General features: G+C 36.5%; 1 protein-coding gene across 10 annotated transcripts in view; it reads left to right on the top strand.

The window, feature by feature from the left end:
• dab2ipb (DAB2 interacting protein b) overlaps positions 1-19883 on the top strand; it is a 160770-nt gene that overhangs the window by 103395 nt on the left and 37492 nt on the right. Inside the window, exons 1-2 of one of the 10 annotated variants that reach the window (XM_046838906.1) lie at positions 2539-3197; positions 3338-3398. The exons of 8 other annotated variants lie outside the window; for them this stretch is intronic. In XM_046838906.1, the coding sequence (XP_046694862.1) occupies positions 3191-3197; positions 3338-3398 (68 nt within the window). In that variant the 5' untranslated portion in view covers positions 2539-3190. Of the gene's footprint in view, positions 1-2538; positions 3198-3337; positions 3399-19883 lie in introns of those variants that run through there. One more of the 10 variants, XM_046838907.1, reaches the window with a different exon arrangement.

Genomic DNA, 19883 nt, shown 5'->3' with positions numbered 1-19883 from the left:
CCTGCGTATGACAAAAAAGATCTCTAATATTTTTGTGACATTCAACAATTAAAAACATTCCAAGGTCTGTGAAACCATTTTAACATTCAGATTTTTTGTACATATTGTTCATTCTCTCACTCTTTTCTCTCTCCCTTTTCTCTTTCTTTCACAAATGTTGTCGTCAAGGAAACTGTAATGTTGGAACAAATCTCAGCATGGATTTATTGCTTAAACTTCTAAAAGAAAAAAGAGAGATTTATTGTCTGATGGAAGGAACGTCTGAACAACAGTTCTTTTTTTTAAATCAAACTTTTTATATGGCTTTGTTGAACTTTAATTTTAATTTATGTAACAGAGGCCTTATTGTAATAGCATGCCTTATTAGGCATGATATTACAACACTCTTAAAGTAGCTACTTCAGCTATGAATCTTTACCAATGTTTGTATTTAGAGCCTAATTTGCACTGTTCAGTAAATAACTGCTAATCTACAACCTAGATACTATTTCTGTACTACAAATTTACTTGTACCTCTAATTCACTAAGATTTTTTATTATTCTCTACAAAATAAATACAAATTGAATACTATGTATTACTAAGTTACTATTAATTTAAATTTACAAATGTAATGTAAAAACACTACAAATGTGATTTTATGAATGAAAAATTCATAAAATCATAATTTGTAGTCTTTAATTAAAATTAATTTACAAATGTAATGTAAAAAAAATTATAAAAAATTAACATCATGTAATTCATTAAAAAAAAAATATATCATGTAATTAATGTAATAATGATTCAACTATTAATATGCTACAAATTCACTACTAAGGCACTACACATTTACAAGTAATATACTACAAAATTATTACAAATATACTACAAATTTACTACTAATATACTACAAATTTACATCTAAGATACTACTATTAACAGTACAAAAATATTTACTACAAATTTACTAATAATATACCTCTAGTGTTAGTTCTTTGCTAACACTAGAGGTATATTATTAGTACATTAGTAGTTATTTACTAACACTACAAATTTACTAATAATATACCTCTAGTGTTAGTAAAGAACTACTAATGTACTACTCTTACATCTAAGCTTGTGAAATCACTAAATAGCTAATTTATAGTTGCAAGTTTTGTTTTTAAAAACATTTTATTAAATTAAATTCCAATGTTGTTACTTATTTAAAAGTTAAATGATGTTAAGTAAAGTGAGTTTTTATGTTCATTTGCAGTACTTCGTATTGATTGTGACATGTAGACCCACTTCTTATATGATACGTGACTTCTAAAATCTAAAATGTTTCGTCCTGTTTTGGTGAACTGTTTGTATTGAATTAAAGTTTGCAGTGAGTGTTAATATGTTTTGATTGATTATATGTTCGGTGTGTATTAGCATAGTGCCAGCCTCAAACAGCTGCAGGATTCAGTGGAGATGAAAGGCAAGGATTTGGCACAGCATGAATAGCAATGTGTGTGTGTGTGTGTGTGTGTGTGTGTGTGTGTGTGTGTAGAGGGGTGTATGTAAGGAAGAGAGAGACCATTTAAATGTAGAAAGATTACAGCAAAGGAGGTCAGTTGTAGATAATGTGCTGTTTCCTTCCTTCTTCCTGCTCTCCCCACTATCACTTCTTCTATCATATTTTCCTCACTTTCTCATTCTTTTTCCTTTTTTTTTGCGGTTTCCTCTCTATCTCTTGCTCCCATCCCTTTATCTTTTTTCTTTTTTTTCAGTTTAGGCCTAAAGATTTAGACACCCCCCGACACAGACACACACTCAATTGATCTACAGTATCTATTTCTCCTCTTCTCCAACCAATAGTAGTTTTTCATTGAGAACATTCAGAATTTTTGTATTTTTTATATTAGATTCCTAGATTATTATCTGGACGAATAGAAGGATGACTGAGTGGACAAATGGATGGGTGTTTGAGTTGATGGATGTTCAGATCAGCAGGTGGACAGATCCATCCATTCCATCTCAGAAAAAGCAGTTGTAGCTAGATATTGTGTTATGGAGAGCAGAATGTTTTAAGATGTTAATCAGAGGCTTTGTTAATCAGAATATTGTTCTGTATATTGAGGTATATCCAATAAATATTGGCCATAAGTATACAGAAGTGGTTGCAATTAAATGTGAACATTGACTTATGGAGTACAGTGTCTGTTCTGGTTCCAATAGAATGATAGAATTGCTTATGTAACACACAGTTTGCCTGTGGGCTGTGGCTCGAAATGCCATTGGGCTGCTTGGCAACCTGAGCCTAAAAGAAGAACCTGATCTGGGCTTTCCCCAGGGTTATAAGACCGGGTCAGTCAGGTCTAATGATCAGGTAGACACAAGAATAATGTAAGGGGTGCTGGGGGGAACCTTCAGGTCTGTACTTATTCTAAAGCCTGAAAACAGGAGCACTTCTTTCTATTATATACATTTTTCTAACTCAAATAACCACAAAATCCTGGCACTCATGCAAAATGAAAATTCCTTGATATACCTGTGCAACCATCTCAGCCTCTGATCAAAGCCTTCATAACGTTACATGCCAGAAACTCAGTACCAGTGAGTGAACGTCTGCCTGTGGCAGCTGATTTGTTCGGAAACCCAACAAACACCAACAAATACGCTGATGTACTAGAGCTCAGAAAGCAACGGACATCCAAACATGGAGAGAGAAACCCACAACAGGAAGAGAAGGAGAAGGGAGAGGTCTTGTGTGTGGGTGTGGAAGCATGTGAAAACTTTGTGTTTGCTGTAAACACAGATAACATTAGCATGCACTGAGAGAGAGAGAGAGAGAGAGAGAGAGAGAGAGAGAAAATGTTTATAAGGATAAAGGGAAGAAAAGAGAAAGAAGTCCACACAGCCCAGGAGATGGCAGTAGAGAGGAAGAATGAGAGAGAAAGAGAGAGGGAGAGGTTGCTCAGTTTCTGCCCCGCCTCCCTGTAAAAGGCAGGAACACTCCAAGCCAGGGACAGAAAGACTGAAAGAGAGAGAAGGTGACACAGAGAGAGCGAGAGAGAAAGAAAGAGAGAAAGAGAGAGAGCATCCGGGAGCAGCACAGGAAAGAATGAGGCTATAAGAACAGCCCTACACTCCTTCACTGCCCCCTCTCCATTCATCCATTGCTAGACTTGTTCTTTTCTTTCCTTGTCATTGCTCTCCAGCCTTCAGAGGCTCGTCAGGATTCAGAGGATGCCTGGTGAGTGTCTCGACAAGTAACATTGTAGCGTTGATGTAATTAGAGTAGATATAACTGCTTTGAACTCAGTGTGTGTGTGTGTGTGTGTGTGTGTGTGTGTGTGTGTGTGTATGTGTGTATGTGTGAATGTGTGAACTGAGCAAGGGCATCTGACCATCGGCAAGACTCAGATCATCTGACCAGGAAAATCCTTTGGATATTGTAAGAATCATGTGCGTGTTTGTGTGTGTGTGTGTGTGTGTGTGTATAGGCTTTAAGTCACACCATAGTCTTGGTCAATTGAATCATTTGGCACCTGGTATATATGCATAAATTATACATGAGTTGAATTAAAAAACCTCACAAATTGTTTTCATTATTTTCAAACATATTACACAGTAACAACTCTCCAAGTAAAAATAAAGGAATACAATTGTTAAAGAAAAGAAAGAATCAAAGTCTGGATGCACTGAGGGGTTTTTAAGAGATTAAATGGTTCTAATCACCGTCCTAAAAAGCTGATTGATGTGATCGGGTTTTGGTGTTGATACGTGGGCGTGTGAGTGTGTGTTTGTGTGCGTGTGAAGTTTATTACAAGAATGAACTTTAGACTGGGTGGACGTGTGATAACTGATTGCATATATACCAGTGAGGTGCTTTAATCTGCAAATTACACTCTTGAATGCTCTGGTATATAAAATGAAACACATCCTGAAAGCCTGCCAGTTTAGGGAGGATTTACACAGGACAACTTGACCAGAGAGAACTCAAGATGAGCATAAATCAAACCCCTGACCTTTTGAGTTATTGGCAAGCACTTTGACTTGCTACTTTGTCTGGTGAATGATGCATTCGAGAAAAATAAAGGCATTTACGTTGAATGCCATGTGCAACACACACACACAAAAGAATATATATATATATATATATATATATATATATATATATATATATATATATATATATATATATATAATATATATATATTTTTAAATGTAAAAATTATTATATAAAAAGAAAAATTATTTCAACACACACACACACACACACATATATATATATATATATATATATATATATATATATATATATATATATATATATATATATATATATATTAAAATACATTTTTCTCTTATGTAAAATATATAATAAATAATAAATGAATAGCTCATTTTACAAAATATTTTGCCGCAGTTTTTTTTTTAAACCGTTCAAGTCAACAAGAGATTTACAGAGGCTTATCTTATTTAGTCAGAAGCAGACATAAGGTGTTTTGCAGTGCAATTAAATAACATCGATATCTAGGCTACATATGACAAGGAAGCATGATGCAGTCTGAAATGCAGAATTCAGGAGGTGAATAATAAAAGAAAAAAAAAATTAAAAAAAAATAAGACAACAATGACTAAGCAAAAAAGATCACTGAATTCTTTCTAAACCATAGAAAGAAGAACCATAGAAGACTGTGTGGATCAAAGGGGGGATTTTTGGTACAAATGTACCCTTCGAGAATAAAATAGAAGAAGAGGAAAGAACGAAAGATGCGTTAGAACTCGGCGTGAAGCAAGCTGTCCTAGTGTAGCATGTGGTACTTTCTGACAGACACTAAGAAGTCACACTCTCCACATTATGCATGCAGATGTCACCATACTGCACAAGGGGATCACTATGTATTTGTGTGTGTGGGTGGGTGCGCGTGTGTGTGCGTGTGTTGGTGCGGGGGCATTTGACACTCGGTGGCTTACACCTTGAAACAGGAAATAGAATGTGATAGACGGTAAAAGACTTTGAGACAATGTTTATTGTGAAAAGTGCTATAGAAATAAATAAAAGAAAGAAAGAAAGGAGATATAAAGAGATGGGATAAGAAAAGCGTTTCTTTTGCCTGCTCGAACTGGGTGGTGGGGGGTGGGGGGGCATGTTTTTTTTTGCATGTGTTTAAGTATGGATGCCTTTAGAAACTGACATCTCATTTATGGATGGCTCACCTCCCCCCATCTCTCTCTCTGTCTCTCTCTCCTTCTCTTTTTAGATTTCTCAGTCTTTATAATTGCACTGCCATGGTCAGTCTCTCCCCTGTCTATTGATTTGCAGAGAGCTACTGAGGCGAGCACTTCCCTGTTTCTCTGGAAAATGCTGGTTGTGTGTGTGTGTGTGTGTGTTTGTGTGTGTGTTTGTGTGTATGTGTGTGTTTGTGTGGTCGTTGATCAACTAGTCTAAGAAACCCAGCTTGTTAAAGAGGAACTCATTTAGTTATCTCAGCTTTCCTGTCATATGTTAAGCATGCAACCTGACAGACGGTGTAAGCTTCAAACCAGACATGTAAACAGACAGACAGAAAAAAACAGGACTGAAAAAGAAGCAGACAGACCCAAATAAAGACAGACAGACCACCATATTTTTTTACCCCCAGCCTCCCGATTTAGAAATTGCGCATGACCATGTAGTATGCTACAATTATACCTCGAGATAACTTTGGTGCGTGCATATCAAATTATTTGAAAACGATTAGTCTTGAGAGCCATCGAGTGGATGCAGATAAAACTTGAGGCTTGAGGGTAAACGTGGAGCAGATGAGATAAAGGACGCAAATATGATCTGCTTTCTCTCTATTTAAAATGTCTGGATAGTTAATATTTTGTAGCTTATGTGTTAGTCAGCTGAAAACAAAGCCGAAGCTGGACTCGGCGTTTACCTGGTCAGCAACGGGCAAAACCATGCAGCCCAGATAAAGCAATTACAACTCACTAATGATGCCGTCCCCGACTGTACAACCTGCTCACACACTGTGTGGTTAAATGTTACATTTATATATCTGTTTAAAAAACATCACCTCTGAACATCTGAACACCTCCTTAATGCCCTGGTGCAATCCAAAATCGCTATTTACATGCTAAAAGACTAGCATGTCTGTAACAGGTGTTTACAAGCCTAGCTTAAAGTTTCTGGGGTTTTATTTATTTATTTATTTTTTTCTTGGATTTTAACAGCACAGAAACTTGTCAAAGACTTCCCATAACATTTGTTCTGGTTGATAACTAGCTATCTAGTTAGCTTAGCGAGCTATATGTTGCTAAATATACTGTAGTATAGACCATTTCTACACTTTTACACCAATGTCCCACTACAATCCCATGAAGCTAACCAGCAATGTTTCTGCTAAAACACCGTCATAGATGCACACAGGCACAGCATCAAACTCTTAGTGTACATGATTAAATAGTTAAATCCTCAACAGTTTTCTTAAAAATCAGACAAACACTAGCTGCATTAATTAGCTAGCTGTTTTTGGTTAATTTAACAGTGCTGTACCCTGTGCATAGTGTAATAAATTGCTTAATTGATAAAAAGAAGTGTCTAGAAATGACAAAAGATCAGCAATACTTCTCTATCCTATTGCTTCCTGTCATCCAAAATATCTTGCTAGCTAGTTAGTCGACACTAAAATAGCTTATATGTGTCAGACATGCACGCAGGAACAATTGCATGTGATCGGTGTCTGCTTTTGAGTTCTCCCAGTGGGTTACCTATTAGCAGCCAAAATATGTCGAAATATACCACACATTTATTCACATATATACACGTATATGTAATATGTATTTGACAAATAAACAAACTTAACCTTGACCTAGCTCTAGTAGCTTTCTAGCCAACTTATCATTTAGGTTCTCTTCTGAAACTTATTTCCTTTATTTTGGTGTAGTTCATTATACAGTTGTTCCTCTGAATACGAATGCCCCCGAATACACATAATTCAGAATACGAAGAATACCAATTTACGCAGTAAAGGCGTAAATTCGTAGGGACGATGGTTCTTTCGTACCACGTACAACGACTCTCAACCCTCAGTAAGCGTCAATTCATAGTGAGAGCACTGACTTAGCTCTGTGTTTATCATCATCATTATTGCATACACTATACGGTGTCTAATATGTCATAGTGAGATTCGTCTATTTCAAACAATAATTCTCCCTCCTTCTCCTCTGAACATCATCTCCATCATGCCAGCATTCACTCTTCTCAAAGGTAAAGTACCAGGTAAAGATAATGTTTACATTGTTCCTTATGGGGAAATTCGTATCAGTATACGAATATTTCAGAGTGTGAATTGTGTTTTGAAACGAACTAAATTCGTATTCTGAGGTACCACTGTATATTTCAATTCATTTATTTATTAATTTATTAATTGTTAAATTATTAAATGTAAAAATATCTCTACACCCATTTCCTCAGAAACTGAGCTAAGCTAGTTGGTTCTTCCCTGCAGTTAAACTTGTTCATGTGTGTTAAATTAAGGTTGTGATAAATCCTCTCAAGGTTTCTTCCTTATGCATCTCGGGGAGTTTTTCCTTGCCACAGTCACCACCGGCTCGCTCATCAGGGACAAACTTACACTTATAAAGAACATCTTCATTTTTATCACCACATTATCTGTGTAAAGCTGCTTTGAGACAATGCTAAAAGCGCTATACAAATAAAATTTAATTGTTAAAAGACTTGTTTTGAAATGAAAGAAATGCAAATCTGTTTACTAATGTACTAATTCGCCACAAACCTCTCTCACACATTTTATAGTTGTTGTTCCTTGTTTGTTTTACAAATATACTCACATTTCCTGTGTAATTTTGGGCTAACAATTTTGGCCGATCCTGATTTTTTATTATTACAAAAATGTAACTAATAAAAGTTAGAAAGTCACACTTTAAGTTCGGGTACATTTAGTTTTTGCCATTTTTTCAAATTGAGAGCTAGAAGTGTGTTTTTGTATATGTGTCACTCTCCACATTCTAGCGTCAAGTGCTAACATGAATAAAACATTTACGAAGGCTGGGGTGCCCTCAGGCTTTGGCTTTTGTTAGTGGTGAAAAGCTGTAGGTAAAAAATAAAAAAACATAGTGCACACACGTGTTTGTGTGGACACGTGCAAGCACTTCTGTGGACTTTATAGTCTCCAGATGACTGCGGGTGAAAGCTGGTGGGCAGATTAATGGATGGATGCAGGAAATGATTGTGAGAGGGATGAGGAAATAATAGATGGATGAACCAATTTTCTTATTCGAACTTCCGTTACAATACAGCAATGCAGAATATGCATACATTCCGAAGCTGATTTCATACACCCTTATCTGCAGTTAAGCTCATATGCAACAGCCCATATGATCAAGATACAGATTCTCCAAGAAAGTGCTTCATGGGTTATCTGTATCTTCATCACAAAGGCTGTTTCATATTATGGTAAGTGAAGTAGAGCCTTAGTGCTAAGTGGAGGTATGGAGTTAACATGCTGTGATGTAATGTTCTTTTCAAAACCAAATATAAATGTACTGGGACATAGTAATACTTAATAGATGTTAACATCAGGGACAAGTCATTAGTTAAATTAGCTTAAGCATTTGATAGAGGGAATTGGTAGCTCAGTGGTTACGAATTTGTCCTCAGATCGAGTTAAAAATCCCCTCCTCCATCATCAAACTCCCATTCTTAGGCCCTTGAGCAACCCTTAACCCTTAACCCATCATTGATCATTGCAAGGTGCCTCAGATAAAGATGTCTGCCAAATGCCATACATGTAAACAAAGAGACAACTACTTCATGTACATGTGATGTTCATGTTAAGTGTAAATTTGATATATTTCTCTATAAGAAATATATCAAAGTGTTATTATAAACACTTATAAAGCTACTTCACTAGACAGCTAGTTAGCTAGCTTGATTGTAAATATAGCATTGCAGTCTATTTAGATCTATATAGATCTATTGGAGTATTTTGGTTCTATGGTACTTTCCTTTTTTTAATTCTTCCTAAGATAACTGTGCTTTTGTCGTAGAACTTATAGTAATATACTTTAAGGATTTTCAAAGCATCATTCAAGGCAAACACATAAGAGGCGAATGCTATCATCGTGTCATCATGACAGGACACAGAGGCACACAAAGACACACAAAATGAGATGTTAGTTTAAGCATGTCTCCAAGTCTCCCTCGTTACCTGTCCTTCTTTCTCAGTCTTTCCCCCCGGTTCTTTCTTTCTGGCTGATGTTTGTATCTTGAAGGCATGAGTATACTTGCCTGGAATGTAGGCCATGCATGGGCATATGAGGATGTTTTTTTTTTCTTTTTCTTCTTTGCTCTGTGGAATTGCATTTACTCATTTTCAGTTGTTTTAGAAATAAATCAGGACACAAAGTTGCTTTTCTTTGATATCGATCTTTTTTTGATTTGTTTGATTTTATTTATTTATCTTTTTTAAGATGCATCTCTAAACAAACAACATAAGCTAGCGCTAAATTTAAATCCAACATGCGGGTTCAATGTGATGAAGAAAATGATTCAATCTTACATAAGTAGGAAAACAGGCTGCTTATAAATGCAGGCACCATGCAGATAAAACCTAGCAGACTGTTTTTTTTTAGTCTCTGGTGCGCTAGGTGTATTGCTTTTGTGTGACTAGCATGAGAACAAAGTATATTTAGCAGTCTGTGCTGTTTGAATTGTGGTTGGGTTGCGTGTGTGTGAATGTGTATGTGTATTGTGTGTGTATTTTTTGTGTATGTGTGTGAAACCATTTTCTCTAATTAGCATTTAACTAGCTGCTACGTGAATACTAAGGAATCAACACTATGCTGAAGTGAAGGCCATACTACTGCATGCATACATGTGTGTGTGTGTGTGTGTGTGTGTGTGTGTTAGATTGCTAATGTAGACTGTAGATTGAATATTGATCCCTGTTTTGGCTCATATTAAATATAATCTCTATTTGCCATTTGTGCAATATGGAGCTTTTAGCAGCTTGAACATATGTTATAGCTGTGAACAGTCCATGTGTTAATACATGTGTTAATACAATACCATACATGCACACACACACACACACAGAAAAAGAGAGAGAGAGGGATGGAGAGAGCAAGAGACGATATAGATGAATGAATGATCGGAGAAAAACACAGAAAAATGAATAGACATGAAGGCAGGAGACATATTGTTTTCAAAGACATCTTTGGACCTATAAGATGTTTCCGGAATGAAGAGTACATTTATCTCAGCTGTCTATCTGTTCGTGCGTCCGTCCGTCCATCCATCTGTATATTGTTTATTAATTTTAAGTACTTTAAAAAAAAAATAAGCCGCCCTCTTATGTTGTTTTTAAACCAGCACCTATGACAGCGGTCCCAGATCAGCAAGTGACCTTTATTTTTTATCTGAAGTTCTGTACCATTTTAGGGCTGAAAGAGCAGTGCTAGTTTTAGGTCACGTACTCACAAGGAACTTGTGGGGACGTTTTGTTTGTGCTCAATCCTTTTCCTTAATGAGGTTGAGACACAGTATTAATTACACTGTGTACTTTAATAGTTATGTCAATGGAAGATCCTTACAGGGTTAGTATGACAAAAGTGTAAAGTGTTTGTGTGTGTGTGTGTGTGTGTGTGTGTGTGTGTGTGTGTGTGTGTGTGTGTGTGTGTGTGTGAGACTGTATTGGTCATGGTCAGTTGGGATATTTTTTCCCCTCATGCTTTTTTCTTTACGTTGTTTCTCTGCGAGTCTATGCCATGACGTCATATCCTCTGTTTCTGTCAAAGCAAACAGGGGATACATCTGGCAATGGTTTAGTCAGGAAAAGTTAATAAATTATTTCTGTTCTCTCAATAGATACATATATAAGATCGAGTGTATAAGCATTTAGATTTTTTTTACATTGCTATATTCCAAATAGTTGGTGCTGTTGTTCTTATTCTTGTTAGTATTTACATTTATGCCATTTGGCAGAAGCTTTTTCTAGAGTGACTTGCATTTATCTAATTTATACAACTGAGCAGTTGAGGGGTTAAGGGCCTCACTCAAGGGCCCAGCAGTGGCAGTTTAGTGGTGCTGGGATTTTAAATCACAAGAGTCTGATCTAAAGTCCGACATCTTAACCACTAAAGTACCACCTCCCAGGGGACTACCGTTTGTGGTTTGCAGTGTTATAGTCTAATTGGTCTTGATTGGTCAGAAGGTGTATCACATTCCATGACACAAAATGGGGAAAACATTTTCCTAAGCATGTGCTGTTTTAGGAAAACAATTTACTTCAGGTAGCATTGCTTGGTATTTAGCTGCATCGCATGTGCTTTGTTTTTTGCTTAAATTCAAGCTGTTTTATTTTAAGAATACTTTTGGATGGGAAAAAAATGAAATCTGAATGAGGATCTGGCAAATCTGTTTTACTTACTAGTTACTCATATAGCATTCTCAGATGAAGTCTCTAGTATTAATGCTTTGTAGTTAGAGGTAAAGCTGTAAATGTTTTGTAAATGTGTCTATTGTGATGTAGGAGCTGAAAATGTTTAGATGATAATCATAGCAGACATTCCCATTGAGGAAAACTCAACACCCTGGGTTGTTTGCAATTTTAGACAATCATATTTTTTTATTCATGACACTATGCGCTATTGAAGAAAGTCTGACTTAATCTCTCATACAGAATGAGCAGCTGTTCATTCAAAGTGTGATCACTTCTCCCTGTTTTCCTGAAACTGGGAATCATGTACAAACTCGCCATTAGCGAAACCGTGAGTTATCAGTGAAACTGTTGCACTCAGCCAAACCTATTAACATGAGAATCCCGGTATCCTGCTACCAAGGATAAAGAACCGGATCCTATTGCGTCGTACGTTAAACCTCTTTTCTCTAGAACCCACGCTGTCTCACGAATCGCTCCCATGGCTCCGTGCTTCCTGTAGAACGCACTGCTAGGGTATGAAATAATGCTCATTTTCAACTAGGATATATTTGAAATTCAAAGCAGGATTAGCGGGCTCTTCATTTTTCAGCCCTGTCGGTGACCTGAAATTCATCGTGGAATTATCAAAGATGTGTGGGATGTCGCGAGTTTGACTTTTTATACTTTAGATTATTTGCCTTGCAAGCTGTTTTAATGAATTGAAATTCATTTAAGAGCGTTCAAGTCGACAAAAGCAATCGATATACTGTAATTTCCGGACTATTACGCGCACCCATATATAAGCCGCACCCACTGAATTTGTCTACACTGAAACTAATGAACTTTACACAGGCTTTAACAAAAGACAGTGTCTGTTACATGGTGTAACAGGTGAAATATGTTGTGGCTCCTTTAAGAACAGAGCACCATTTTGGGAATAGCCTGCCACCGCATTTTTTCCGGTATTACGGCATGTGTACAAGGCCGAGGAATATGTCCTTATTATTTTCTGATGCTCATTTCTAAGTTTCTTTGAACACAGAACACAGGTGAGGTGCGTTTTTTCTTTCCGTTTCGGAAATTTCATTGGTCTAATGCTATGTCGCTCGTTTTTTTGGCTTGAAGTTTGTGAAACCGGGAAAAACCCAGGAAATTAGCCGCTTCGTTGTTTAAGCCGTGGGGTTCAAAATGTGGGAAAAAAGTAGCGGCTTATAGTCCGAAAAATATGGTTATATATGGCTTTGAGTAGCCGTGTCTGTTGATCAAACATTTTATATCACAGAAAAAAGTGTATCGATATTATATTGTCTCATACCACTGCGCTGTTGGATTCTCGGTTCTGATTGGTCGATGAATTTTCCATATTTGAATGCACCCTTTAAATTTTGTTTCTATTTAAGGATGTGTTGTTATTTCGACTACAAAATAAAAACGACTAATAAAATGTTATAAAATGTAATAAAATGGCATTGGAAAGCTGTGAAATAAGAAGTTTTTAAAGAAGCAAGAAGACATTTATATATAGCTTTTATAGAGGGAGCCTCCAATGTAAGTGCTTAATACTAACATTAGGTAAAGCAGTAAATGTTTAATTTTCCTCCATAGAATAGTCTGTTTTGATGTAGGATGTAATAACAATTGTCAAAGTTCAACTATGAATATTACAACAGACTTTCCCATGGAGGAAAATTAAACGTTTACTGCTTTACTCAGTGTTAGTGTGAAGCACTAACATTGAAGGCTCCCTCCATGAACGCTATATAAATGCCTTCTTGCTTTTTCAAAACTCTGAATTGTAAAGTACTGGAGACTCCTTTCATGAGCGTACTAAGAATTGTGATTGCTGATCAAAAAATACATATTTTAAATGAAATAGGTAGTCCTGCTGTGAAGTAAGAAGAATAAAACACAAGAAATGTGGCGCACTTTTGTTGGATTTAAGTTTGCAAAGCATTATTCCTTGCTGTAGAGCAGAACACAGGAAATGGCCATTCAATGTTGTTGTTTTTTTGGTCAAGTTTTGTTTGGCTACCCACCCCTTTTTCTGCTAATTACTCCAAGACACTCAAATGCAGATCTTTTCAACATACTGTTTTTCTGACCTTTATTTGAACCTACAATGTGACTTTCAGACAGGACATGAGATTATTTTGCCTCGCTGAATTTATGCTGCTATTCCCTTTTTTTTCTCTGGTCTGTTTAAATCACCCTTCAGTGACCTCTCGGCTCATTACTCTGACCTTGTTGTTTAAGGTCACTGAGCCTCTTTGGACTGATTTACTACCTGCTGTGTAATACTGCACAGTGACCCTGAGTACACACAACCACACACACATTGTATCCTCTGTATGTACACTGAAACCCAGCATACTAAAACGTCAGCGGGAAAAAAAAGCCTTTGCAATGGCATCTGCCTGCTCTTCAATAAAAAAAGCATTGCTTCCAGATGTATTCTCACAATGACTCATCAGCTGGTTTATCCTTTTTTTATCAACCATTTGTGTATTTCATGCCCTGTTGGTTCTGAGAGTCTAGCATGGCTATATTTTACTTGAAGAACAGAGGCTGGTGGTTGTTTTGAAGCTTGTTTTCTTGTGTATTGATTATTTTTTTTTAACAACAAATGCCATAACTACAGGAAAGCTTCGAGCGAAAGCATGTTTTTTTAAATGCCAATTGAGGACTTACCTCAGATCTGGTTGATTAGTCAAGAGTAATGTGGTAAAGCTCAGTGCTGTTTTGGTTTGGGGGTTATGAGGTAATGGAAGATTGTCAGTTAAATAATCAAGTATGCAGTTCGTATTTTGAGTGTTGAAATTTCACTTGCTTCAGACAACAAGGTCTGTATTAATAGTAGAAGCATTTGGTGCAGTACTATAAGATGCAACAACATACAGTCCACATTTTATTACAGCAGTATAATGTATATTTATTAGGGCTGTTTTTCGATTCAAATATTCCCATGAGTGTCATGAGTTAACTCGTGACTATTCTGTAGTATTTTATATTATTCTAAATGTACCTTGAATTTTTGTTAAGTTTTTAATACTTTAATCAACATGGGCATGGACAAATATTGATGCTTTTAGAATTTTTACAAAATATTCTTTAAAGTTATTGTGGTGTTTTGAACTTTTGAACTTGAACTTTTGCTTTGTTTCCACACGGACGGTTTTAATTGCCGGATGTGTTCATCATTGCGGATTTTGGTGCTTGATTTGAGGCGCATCAGTAAAACAAAGTTTTAGTAATGAAAAATTACATTTTTGGTGGTTATTTTCATACCTTTATATCTAAATAAACAATTTTAACAGCCCTTTTATATATATATATATATATATATATATATATATATATATATATATATATATATATATATATATATTTATCGTTTTCTTTTTTATTCCATTAAACGGTACCTATTTGCTGGTTGCCATAGAAACACTCACTTAGTGTTGGGCCAGTTAATGGTTATACCAAAGGGATCAGGGATAACAAAGCATTTCATTTTAGGTAAAAAAACGTTGGAGCAATCATGACAGCATAACCACACACACACACACACACACACACACACACACACACACACACACACATGCACACACACAAACAAGTGCACACACAAACACACAGTGTCACAACTGCCAATATTCTTTTGTTTGCTACCATCATGTGTATGTATATACAGTATGTTAAGCCGGTTGACCTTTTAAGTCTGAATAAAATATGTGTCTACCGGGGGCAGGGAAGAAAGTGGTTGGGAGCCAGGTATTGTGTTTTTGACCTTGTGGAGACATTCAGCTTTTATTTATTTTATTTTAATTAAACCGGTATTTTAATTATTTAGAAAAACGTAAAAAATGCATTTATTCATTTGGTTAATAATTTGTATAATTTTAGAAGGTCCTAGCAAGGATGCTAAGAACAAAAAGGTGTGTGTTTGTGCATGTTCATCCCCCATCACCATCTTGCTTGTGGAGGCTTGTTCGGGTGACCTTCATTTGCCCGTTTGATACTGAGTACCATTTTTCTCTATCTAGTAAAGCCTGTAGAGGTGGAATAGATTAGGAGTGTGTGTCTCTGTGTGTGTGCGTGTGTGTGTGTGTGTGTGTGTGTGTGTGTGTGTGTGTGTGTTTAATAGGGTTTAAGGGGTTTCAGATATGCGCTTTCTTCTTTCATTTATTAGTTTTGCATTTCTTCTCGAAAGTACACAGCTGAGGCTTTTTTGCCAATAACATACACAGTGTTACCGCTACTTTAATAGAACATAAACATATTTCTTCATATTGTACTGAAATGATTTTTCTGCTTTGTTCGGACAAGGCCAGTCTAGCTAAAGGTGATATTTCCTCAAAATGAAGATCCTCATGAATGCAACAGTCTGATCAAGCTGCTGTTTAGGTACCACAGTGAAACAATCCATTTCGCTTCTAAACACCTGTTAAATCAACCAGATGTCAGTCAAATGCAACTGTTTTGTGGTGATATTTACGCACTAAAACATTCATACAACATTTTTATTTGCCATCATTTCATTTTCAGCACACAACCTGCTTTTGTAGTCTATAAATATAAATATAAAAAAGGAAAAACTTGATAAATTATTCTCACTCTTGTTTTTTACGTTCTTATTATGTAATGGTTCAAGCAGATATTTGCAGTGTATTTACTTTTTAATAAGCTGTTATTATGCTGTAATAGGCTGTAATTATGCCATTATTCTGGCACCACAAAATGACCAGAGATAACTGTGAGATACCAGAGACACACACACACACACACACACACACACACACACACACACACACATGGTCAGACCAAAACAGGAAGTATATCAGGGACAGTAAAGATGTAAAGTCTGGAAATTTGATTGTGATTTCTTCAAGTTAACAATTTATCTCTAGTTTCTCTGTTTCTCCATAATATTCATAATTATGTTTATGTATTTAACTAATAATATTTTTATTATTTTCTACTCACCAGCTTAATTCTGTTGTCAAAACACTATAGAATATGATATTTAATAGCTATGTTGCTGTATAGTTATACATTTTTTTACAGCTACATTTGCGCATTGATTACATACATTTTTCTTTTCTATTTCTCTTCTAGGCAAAACATTTATTTTAATGCAGCCTGATTACAGTCTTGGAGTTTTGCTGCATGCTGTCATTTAAATATATTGGTTATTTTTTTGTGTTTTTTACTGCAGGAATATAATAACAGCTTTCAAAACGTGAAGCACACACTTTAAGGAACAGGTGTGTGTGTGTGTGTGTGTGTGCGCGTGTGTGAGTGTGTGTGTGTGTGTGTGTGTGTGTGTGTGTGTGTGTTTGCCAAAGCACAATGAAAGAAGTACAGCATGAACCTGCCTTGATGCACCATCTGAAATATTTACCAGAGTGAAACAGAAACTGGAGCACACAGTAAGATAGTGAGGAGGGATAGAAGGAATAAAGAAGGAATGGACAGGAACTTGGTTTGAAATTCTGTTTATTTTGGTCAACATGCATAAATAGAGAACAACTTAAAAAAAAAAGGTCATGAGCAAATATGATGTGATTTATATTGTAACTTAATAGAATGAAATGTATTATGCAAACATACATTATATGGACAAAAGCATTGGAAATAAATAGGTTCTTCTCTGAAACTCTTATCACAAAGTTAAAGGCAATTGTGTAGAATGTCTTTGGATGTGGCAGCATGAAATTTTCCCTAAACATGTTCCAGCATGAGGATGCCCCTGTGCACAATGCCAGATCTAGGAAGATATGGTTTACATCGTTTGGAGTAAACGGTCTTGGCTGGCATGCTATAAAGCACTGACCTCAACCCTAATGAACACCTTTGGGATGAATTAGAATGCTGACGCCACCCCAGGCCTCCTCACATCACCTGACTTTACTAACACCCTAAAACTCACACCATAGGCACACACCAAAAAACATCATCTCAGGAGAGTGGAAGTTATTATATCAACAAATCGGGACTAAATATGGAATGAAAGCACATTTCAATCTTGTGGTCAGATGTCTACAAACCTTTGACCATATAGTAAAGGTTACATTTCATTGATGCTCGCATTTGCAACAGCCATTTTACTCTCATTTACTCACAGATGTCTAATGATGAAAAGCATTCATGTTGAGTCTAAATCATAATGCGCATTCTTGATTTACCACATCAGAGAAGCAAATGCTTAAGAGCAACAGCTATTTGCAAGCGCTAATATATCCTTTTTAGAATTATAGATCCTTCAGTTTCTCATGTGGCTAATTAAAAAAAATGCTTCTCAGGTGACTGTGGTGTGAACCAGAAACAAATCATAGTCCAGAATAGCATGAGCACTGAACAAAGGCGTTGTAAACCAGACAGATCTACACTGAGCTATACAATGATATGCAGTGATGTAGAGTCCCAATCATAATGTGTATTGCTCAGTGTTAGCAAGGGCTGGGGTTCCTTGGGGACCGTGCTTGTAGGCTGTTCTGAATTTGGGTTCTTTCACTGACATGACAAATTCCCTCTCTCAATGTACCAAACTATAGATTATTAGTCACACTTAATGCACATACAGTTTACCCTTTTATATAAATCTGTTAATTTGGTATAGAACAAGATCTTATTTTTATTCTTACACAATCTGGCAACCCTGTCTTTAAATGCCCCATGCACCACTTATTTTCTTGAGTATGGGGATGTGCATGTCCTGTCCCAAATGGTCACTATAGCACTTACTTAACCCATTTTGGAGAAAAATAAAACAACAAAAATGATAATTCAGCAGATATCTGTCAACATTTTTTTAATTTACTATTATTTATTAAATAGTTCCACAGAATTTAAACTGTATCAACATTTGTTGCATGGCTGATGTATATTCATTGTAGCTGTCACCGGATCTCATCAACATGGTCTGCTTTAAGAACGATGCATCGCATCAATCACACTGTGAGTGTTTGTTTAGATTGTATAGAATCAAGCGCAGAGGGATGTAATCAAAGCTTGCTTTCTGTGTTGGGTTGCACTGGTTAACAATTTTATCAGATTTCTCGGGGAACTGATCCAATTCAGAACCTCCAAATCTAGTTTGGGGCCTTTCGACGAAAGTTGCACATTGTCCCATTTTGCGTCTCTTCTCCACTCGCCTTGCAGTGTTCCTTCTGTTGTACATTTAGTGACCAGTAAAAGCATAAATATGACAACTTGGATAACTGTGGGCTCTGTATTACTTTCCTTCAGAAGCCACACAAAGATATGATGCTCTATTAGACTTTTAGTGCTTAGACATAGGATGCTTGTATGTGTAGTGTTTATTTTGGTAAATCTGAGGATTTTTATCAGTATTGTAGGTCAGTGAGCAGGCAGGGATCATTAAACAAAATATATCCACCAAATTTTTTTTAAAAATCCTTACATACAAAAGTCAACAACTGGAAACATGGGTCAGGTTTTGTGCCAGGTACATTCAATCAGGTAACATATGAATATTTTTTACCACAGAAACTATGTAAAAGGCGTATTTTTGTCAGCATTTGTCATATACAATCAGTACTGTATTGTGAGGGTGGTAGCTTAGCGGCTAAGGCATTGGCCTTCAAATTCCAGCCACACTCAGCTGCCGTTCCTGGGCACTTAAGCAAGGTCCTTAACTACGTATTTGCTCAGTTGTATGAATGCGATAAATGTCGCTCTGGATAAAGGCATCTGTCAGCCTTTATTTGTCACATGTACATTACAGCACAGTAAAATTCTTTTCTTCAGATATCCCAGGAAGTTTTAGGAAACGGGGGTCATAGCACAGTGTTAGCTATAAAACACCACCCTTAGAGCACATAGGGTTAAGGGCCTTGCTCAGGGGCCCAAGAGAGGCAGCTGGGTGATACCGGGGTTTAAAACCCCGGCCTTCCAATCATAATGTATTAATAAATGTTGTAAAAAATGAGTTATGTCCATCAAATTTTTCCACAACTCCAACTATTCACTTTAGTGCGAAAAGAGTGTGTATATTAGTTTGTCCTGTTGTTTCCATGGCTCTTGATCTCTTACTGAATTGACTCTGGAGAACAGCAAATCTCTCAATAAACCTTTCAAATAACTTCCTTTATCTTCTCCGTTTCTCATAACAGACATACGATGCCCACTTCTTCTCGAAGGTTTTGTTGATAAGGTGTTACCAGTGGCCTGAGGGGGCCGAATGATATAAATCCCACCGCTTTGTGCTTTGATTGATTTTGGTACCTCGGTTACTTACTCACTCGGGAGACGAAAATAAAACTTCTCCCGTGTAGCGCGGAAACTTTCATATCCTGCCTGTCATACAGACGCGCCGTGATTGATGGCAGTTCGGATGGAGCCTTCGCCCGCTTTTTCTCTCTCCTCTCTCGCATGGAATATCTGTCGGCTCCCGATGAGCGCTCCCTGTCGTCTTCCTAACCGTGCAATCCAGGTTGGGAAAATTGATGTCGGAAAACAGATTCCTTTAGGAACTCGAGGAAAGC

Source organism: Silurus meridionalis, chromosome 25 (genome assembly GCF_014805685.1).
Source record: "Silurus meridionalis isolate SWU-2019-XX chromosome 25, ASM1480568v1, whole genome shotgun sequence".
In the NCBI taxonomy this organism is placed as follows: Eukaryota; Metazoa; Chordata; class Actinopteri; order Siluriformes; family Siluridae; genus Silurus; species Silurus meridionalis.
This window is presented reverse-complemented; position numbering and strand designations above follow the sequence as displayed.